The sequence below is a fragment of the Papaver somniferum genome, chromosome 1 (assembly GCF_003573695.1).
Source record: "Papaver somniferum cultivar HN1 chromosome 1, ASM357369v1, whole genome shotgun sequence".
Classification (NCBI taxonomy): domain Eukaryota; kingdom Viridiplantae; phylum Streptophyta; class Magnoliopsida; order Ranunculales; family Papaveraceae; genus Papaver; species Papaver somniferum.
Genome location: NC_039358.1, coordinates 2,221,792 through 2,229,655, shown reverse-complemented (window position 1 = coordinate 2,229,655; position 7,864 = coordinate 2,221,792). Strand labels below are relative to the sequence as shown.

The following is a 7,864-nucleotide window of genomic DNA, read 5'->3' as shown; positions in this document are numbered from 1 at the left end:
CATAAATTTCCGTGTCTCGTCAATTTGCCAAATTAGTACGAAAATCGCAAGCATATTCTTAATGTGGGCTGCACCAATACTTTTTCCTTGTATGAAGATTGTATTTCGGTATCTAGCAGCTAAAATTTTATGAGGAGGAGTATTTCTTGATAAGGTTGCATCATTTGCAGGATGTCAATACATACCAACCTGATACATGTCGGTATAAATAATCCTAGCAGTTGTAGCGAAATGAGCCAAGTTTAATAATGGGAATATTATCTAAATACTCCTCAAAATCCGTATCTTAAAATATATCCTTATTTAGTTTTTAAATATATCTTTATTTTCTGAAAAACGGAAGCAACCAGCACAAGTTGTTTTCAAAGGTGGACACAATTAACACAAGTTGCTTCCAAAAATAGACACAACTTTATATGAATTGCTTCAAAAAAGTGGAATCAACTTTTTCAAGTTGACTCCAAAAAAAATTTATATTTTTTATCCCTCGGAATATATATATATATATGCAAAGTCAACAAAAATATAGCGTATTTATAACATTCCACTTTAATAAAAGAAGTCAAAAACCTTCATTTAGGATTTTTGATAACATTGTTCAAATAATAAATTTTATTATTTGATTCAATCACGGTACAATCGTTCCCTATATTGTTGGATTGATTCCCATCCCGAGTCGATGGGTAAGACTACCAAAATAACAAATAAAAAAACACAAACACGGACAAATATGGTGGGTCCTAAACGAGTGCCAAAAACAAATGCCATTTTGGATTGCATTTTAACTCTAATTTTTGTTTGCCACAAGTGTTTTTGGGTTCAGGAACCCACATTTAAGGTTGTTCTCAGGAATTCCAGTAATGCTTCAAAGTTGCGATAAGAGGATCCACCTTCAGAAATACTCCTCCTCGCCTGCTCCGACACATTACCAGTCGTAGCCATCAATTCCTCTTTCCTATCATCCATCATATCCCTAACTAGCTTCTCCACAATTGTTCTGCTACATGTATCTTTCATGTCCATTCCAATCTTCCACACCTCACTTACATACCTGCTATTAATCGGCTGATCAGCAAAATGTGGCCAACATATCATTGGAACTCCAGCAACCATACTTTCCAGTGTTGAATTCCATCCACTGTGTGTTAGAAATCCGCCTACTGCCGGGTGGAGCAGTACCTCCTCCTGCGGTGCCCATTCAACCATGTAACCTCTCTGTCTAGTACCTTCTGTCAGCTCGACCGGTATCTGACAATCTTCTTCATTTTGTTGAACAAAGGAGTCTGGTCGTCTAACCCACAAAAATCTCCGTCCGCTATTGACTAGCCCATACCAAAACTCCAACCACTGTTCTCGACTTACCGTCGTTAGACTACCAAAACTTACGTACACAACGGACTTCAAAGGTTGCAGATCGAGCCAACACATGCAACTTCTGTCCTCCTTCCATAAACCATTTGAAGATACTTTTGCAGATGAAGAATCTCCCCTCACTGTTTTCAAGAGAGCATGGAGAGGTCCAATTGTATAAAGATTTGGCCAGTAAGATCTCAGCTGCGAGATAATCGGTGCTTCAATGTCATCGAATGTGTTGAGTATTTGAGCTGTGGATCTAGTTGAATTGAAAGTTTCTGTCTTGACAAACTCTAAAGCAGGATCATCGAGTTCTTTAGTTCTGCAGAAACTCGGCAGATCTCTACATCGTAGAAACCCTTCCATTTCTGGCACGCTTGTTACAATCCGATCAAGCTCTTCATCTGCAGTTCATATGTTTAAATGAATCAAGAACACTTGGCACACATTTAAATGAACCATTGAAAGCATCTTGAAGTGATACACATACCTGTGAATGGGAAGTCGTTATTTTCGACAAGTTTTGGCAAACAGAAATAAATCCACACGCAGCAAGCACTAACAGTGCGGAAACAGATGGAGGGTATCTTTAATTCTTCAGCAACATCTATGGTGAAGCCTAAAATTCCATCAGCAATAATACAAGTAACTTGACCTCTGACGTCAGATTTCAGGCGACCCGAAATAAGCATTTCACGGAAAGCAGGTTCAATAACAGTTTTGAGGGGACCAAACATGTCGTTGAGCTTCAGGAAACCAACTTCGCGAGGGTGATCATCAGGAAGACCGTCAGAGATGGTTTCGAAACGGAACCCCGGGAAACAGCCAAAGCGAGATTTGGCATCTGTGCAGCGGAGGAGACGAGATTGATTGAACTCAGTATTGATGAAGGTTACATGGATGCCTGATAGGCAGAGAAGCTCAGCTAATTTGAGCATGGAATTCATGTGACCCTGTGCTGGGTAGGGAAAGATGACCACATGTGGTACTGTTGGCTTGATTTGCTCCATTTTCTGTTGATCACTCTACCCTTTTCCTTTCCGGCTCCTGTTGTTGGTGCTTCCGTGTTTCTATATAAATTTAGTAGAGAGCTGAAATTCTGAATAGATTGGTGACAAACTTAATAAGTTCATTCTGATGAATGCAGCAAATTTATCATTAGTCACCACAAAAAATACAGTCATGTTACTGACCAATATGTAACATTGACTGAGAGATGAAGATGCTTTTCTCCCCTGGCGTTCATCTAGAGGCCTGCAATATATGCAGAATCATTAACTGGTATTATTTTAATTCTCGAGGAACCTCATTAGGTGTCTATTAGCCTGTAAGATTGTTTCATGTGGTCTTGATATGTACGATGCAGATGAAGCTAGTAGGTAAGTGATGATAAAATACAGATTAAGTTAAGTACATATAACACATGCTTCCCAACTTTTATTGAAGTACCAACAAAAAGAAATCCCTGAAAATATTGAAGATCTGCAACCTCACATGTGCATAACATAGTCTACAACAAACCTTAACTTTTAGGAAACAAACAAGGTAGCCATGTTAATCCCATCTGTCCTTTGTGTTGAATGTTGTTTTGCCAAGGATATATGCAGCGCAATAGATAGAAATCTGGGTCAGAAATAACAGTTTTTTGCTGATTGAATAGCTAGTTTGTTTCAGGTCCATCATCAAGGAAGCATTACAGATATTATGCTTGATTGGTTTGATGCAGGAAACTCTTTGATAACAAGCGGACCACCACCAGTCAATTAGTTGCAGTTAATCAGATCTGAACATTCTGACTGGCGTAAATACCTAAAACTGTTAATTCACTTCTACTTAACAAGTTCCTATCTAAAAACATAAATACCTCCTCTTGAATAGACGTAATTGTGCAATATGTGCAGAATCATCAACGGGCATTATTATAATTCTCGAGGTACATTGGTTGGTGTCTAGTATGAGATATACAAAGCACTTGAAGCCAGTAGGTAAGTCTATATAATACAGCATAATTGGAGTCTATAAGATATGCTTCCCATTTTTTATTGAAGTACTAACAAAAAAAATCGTTGAAGATATTGAAGGCCTGCAACCTCACATGTGCATTGCGTTGTCTACAACAAACCTTAACTTTTAGGAAACAATGCTCTGTTTAACTGCAAGCAGCTCAATCTTTGGCCACATGGACACATGACGCGGCCACGACGCCCACACGACGCGTGTCGGACGCATCAAAATCCGTGTCCTCACTTGACGCACGTTGGACGCACATTGGACACACATCGGACACACTCGGACGCACGTCGGACGCATATGTTACCCTCTATCTTAAATTCCAAAAAAAAAATTTTTTTTTTATCAAAACTCATCTCTCTCTCTCTCGTCTATCTTCTACTCTCAGAAGAACTCAGAAGAATACCCCTTCCCACAGTCTCCCTCACCTTTACTCTTCTCTTCTCAGATCTAAGTTGATCATCCGAAAATCAACTTATTTAGTTTTTTACAATCATTTGCTAGTTGTTATGGCTTTATCTCTTAGTTGTTTACATTGAATTTGAAGGTATGTTCTCTTTCTTTTACTCTCCCTTCTTCCTTCTGATTTGCATGATTTTGTTGAGTTATTGATTTTTTGTTCTATTTTCAATCTATTGTGAATTTGGGTTGTTGCTGTATTTGGTGAATTTGGGTTTTGTTTTGATTTTAGTGGTGGGGATCATGTGTATTGTCTACTGTGTAGGTTTTAGGGTTTTTTTTGGGGCCTTTGGGGGAATTTTTGGTCGTTCATTGAATTTGAGCTTTATATATAATACTTATAATTTATCTTTTAATTTTCTGCTTGTAATGATTTTATGCTTGTATTTTGATGGCTATCATCTCTTTAATTTTGATGCAGATAGCCAGATATGAACGAAGAGGTTTTAAGCACTACTCCGCTATGGAGATATGTGACTAAGAAGGATAAAGTTAAAGGTGGTGGTAATTGGAATTTTGTATGTAACCACTGTCAAGTTCCATATTCGGGTTCATATTCAAGAGTGAAAGCACATTTGTTAAAGATTCCAGGCTCTGGAATTAGAATATGTCCAAAGGTCAGAGAACATAAACTTCAGGAAATGAAACAATTGAGTGATGAAGCTGAGGCCAGAGCAAAAGCATCTAAGTTTAAAAGTGTGCCTCTGCCAACATGTGGATCAGGTAGTGGTTCTTCTTTTGCGTCAAATTCTTCATCACTTGTTGAAGATCCTAGGAAGAAGAAAAGAGGGGTTGAGAGCCCAATAGAGAAATTGTATAATGCTGCCAGACGTGAAGAAATGGATAGCATAATTGCACGGTTGTTTTATGCAGCTGGCTTGCCGTTCCATCTTGCTAGGTGTCCATATTATAAAGTTGCATTTAATTTGGCTACATCAGATAGTAAAAGCATTCAAGGTTATATTCCGCCGGGTTATAATAAACTAAGAACAACTCTTTTACGGAAGGAAAGAGAACATGTTGAGAAAGAGCTAGAACCAATTAAGAGCACTTGGAAAGAAAAAGGTGTGAGTATTGTGACCGATGGATGGACCGACGAACAACGAAGACCCCTCATGAACTTTATGGCTGTTTCAGAGGCTGGTGCAATGTTTATTAAAGCAGTCAACACTCAAGGGTCAGTGAAGGACAAAGAGTACATTTCTAAGTTGATCATTGAGACAATTACGGAAGTTGGGCATCAGAATGTTGTGCAAGTAATCACGGACAATGCACCAGTTTGTAAGAGTGCAGGGCTACTTGTAGAAGGTCACTTTAAACACATTTTTTGGACTCCATGTGTAGTCCACACACTAAACCTTGCTTTAAAGAATATATGTCATCCGAGAGATATTCGAACTAATGTTTTAGTATATGAAGGGTGTGCTTGGATTAGTGAAATTATTGCTGAGGTGGTACTGATCAGAAACTTCATCACTAAACATTCCATGAGATTAGCCATGTTTAATGAACATGTGGAGTTAAAATTATTCACACTTGCAGAGACACGTTTTGCCTCTAGTATTATAATGCTTCAAAGATTTAAAGATGTGAAGCAAGGACTCCGTAACTTGGTAATTTGCAATCAATGGTCATCATATAAAGATGATGATCCTAATCAAGCATTGTTTATAAAAGAGAAGTTGTTGGATGATGATTGGTGGAACACTTTGCAGTATGTTATTGATTTTACAAAACCTATCATAGAAATGCTTAGATTATGCGACACAGACGAGCCTTGTCTTCACTTGGTTTATGAAAGGTGGGATCGAATGATAGATGAGGTAAAGAGCATTATACATCGCCACGAGGGCTTACAAGAATATGATATTTCACCATTTCATATGGTGGTGGACGGGATTTTAACAGATCGTTGGAGTAAAAGTAGCACACCGCTTCACTCTTTGGCACATTCATTGAACCCAAGGTATGTATGATAGTGTAAAATATGCAATCGCTTATTTATATTTTCTGGTCAGTTGAGTTAAATGTTAAAAAAATTTATACTAAAATCATAATTGAAACAACATAGGTATTATAGTCGTCAGTGGCTTGATGAACGTCCAGGGCGTGTTCCACCACATAGAGATCTTTTGATTGCAGGTCAAAGATTGAAGTGTTTCGAGAGGTATTACGATGCGGATGAGTTAAGAGAAGTTAACATTGAGTATGCTAAGTTTTCATCTTGCCGTGAAGAATTTGCAAATGCAAATACCATAAATGATAGATGGAGTATGAATCCTTATGTGTGGTGGGTTACTTATGGGGTGTATGCTCCTTTACTTCAGCAAAAAGCACTCATGTTGCTTGGCCAACCTTGTTCATATTCTTGTAGTGAGAGAAACTGGAGTACGTATAGTTTCATAAATTCTGTGAAGAGAAATAAAATTACTCCACAAAGAGGTGAAGATTTGGTATTTGTTCATACTAATCTTCGTCTCTTATCAAGACGAAGCCCAGAATACTTGCTAGGGGATACAAGAATGTGGGACATTGGAGGTGATTCTTTTGATACTATGGAGGGTACTGTTGGTGTACTTGAAGTTGCTGATCTTTCTCTTAATGAGCCAGAGATGGAACGCATGATATTGGATGATAATGAAGCTAATGTGGAGGATCTATACCCCCTGGTTTGACTGTTGACGTTATTTTTTGGTGACCAGGTAACTGTCCATCTCCTTGATCTGTTTTATTCTAAAATTTTAGTTACTATCATGCCAATTCTTTGTTTTATGATGTGAATTCCCCCTGAAATTTGTGTTTAAACTGACCTTCTACAAGTAGCCCTGCACTCTTACAAACTCTGGCAACTTTCATTTATGCCAATTCTTTGTTTTAAATTTCTACAGCTGGATCCTGGATGTAGCGGCATTCACATCATACTTGGAGGATCCTTGTTTTTTGGGCTAGTATTTGGTTCATGAAGTTGCGCTGTTGCGGGAAGGACTTCACTCCCCTTTGCGAAGCCTTCTAATTTTTTGTTGATATGTATATATATAGACTAGTAAATGTCGCGGAAAGGACTTTACTCCCTTTTGCAAAGCCTTCTAATTTTTTGTTGATATGTATATATAGACTAGTAAATGTCTATATAACGTTTTGTTGATAATGGATATCTATGTTCTCCTGGAAGGCTGGAACATTTAGACAGGTAAATGCTTAATCTTTTATGTTAGGAATGGGGACAAACATATATAATTTAATGAAAATATTTATATATATACGTGTCCGTGTCCTAGTATTTTGAGAAATTGCCGGTCCTCGTGTCCGTGTCGTGTCGTGTCCGTGTCCGTGTCGTGTGTCGGTGCTTCCCAGATATTATGTATTGTCGGATTATATCAGTTAGGAGCGGTTGGCTTAGTGGCTTTGTGGGATGCCAAGGGGCTTGGAGGTCATGAGGTCATTCTCACCACATGTTTTCGTGGAAATCCAATTATAAGAGAGGGAAATGGGCAGTTGGGCTTAGTTAGCTAGGCCCATTTCGATGTTTTCTGTCTGGGCTGCAAGCAGAGCAGGGCGAATTAATACGCCGAACTTTAATGCGGCACGAATAATATGCATGATTCGGGACCTTCATATAATCCGCGAATTCAGATGTGTACGCGAATTATTCGCAAATAATACGCCGAATTACTAACTAGAGGTAGTGGTACTATCTTTTCTAGTCCATTGTTTTAATCAATCCAAAACAAGCTTATTCTAGGGACGGCCTGTTTTATTAGAGGGGCGACATTCTAATAGGACAAAAAGAGTCATTACATGATCATTCAAGGTGTCCCTTATCAAAAAAACTGGAAATGACAAATTAACCCTCATTATTGATAAACTAGTTTAGTGATGATAATCAAGTTTAGTGTTAATGATTAATTTCACTTATATTAACTCAAAATCAAAACAAAATCAGATTTTTAGAGTTAAAAAAAAAGTTCAGAGGAGAAGAAAAAGAAAAACTTTTGTGATATTTGTGAAACCCTAGATTTTGATTCACTCAACTAAAATGAGT

The 7,864-nt window shown here is 38.0% G+C and overlaps 2 protein-coding genes across 2 annotated transcripts; one reads left to right on the top strand and one right to left on the bottom strand.

Annotated features, from left to right (window-relative positions):
- Nucleotides 1–628: 628 nt before the first annotated feature.
- Nucleotides 629–3,374, bottom strand: LOC113277253 (7-deoxyloganetic acid glucosyltransferase-like). Its single transcript, XM_026526398.1, has 4 exons — nucleotides 2,875–3,374; nucleotides 2,547–2,607; nucleotides 1,844–2,452; nucleotides 629–1,757 (listed from the first exon to the last, which is right to left on the bottom strand). Exons 3-4 carry the CDS (start codon nucleotides 2,361–2,363, stop codon nucleotides 820–822), a joined length of 1,458 nt encoding a protein of 485 aa, XP_026382183.1. The 5' UTR covers nucleotides 2,364–2,452; nucleotides 2,547–2,607; nucleotides 2,875–3,374; the 3' UTR covers nucleotides 629–819.
- An 879-nt stretch (nucleotides 3,375–4,253) lies between these two features.
- LOC113340676 lies at nucleotides 4,254–6,497 on the top strand. Its single transcript, XM_026585799.1, has 2 exons — nucleotides 4,254–5,788; nucleotides 5,894–6,497. Exons 1-2 carry the CDS (start codon nucleotides 4,254–4,256, stop codon nucleotides 6,495–6,497), a joined length of 2,139 nt encoding a protein of 712 aa, XP_026441584.1.
- Nucleotides 6,498–7,864: the final 1,367 nt, after the last annotated feature.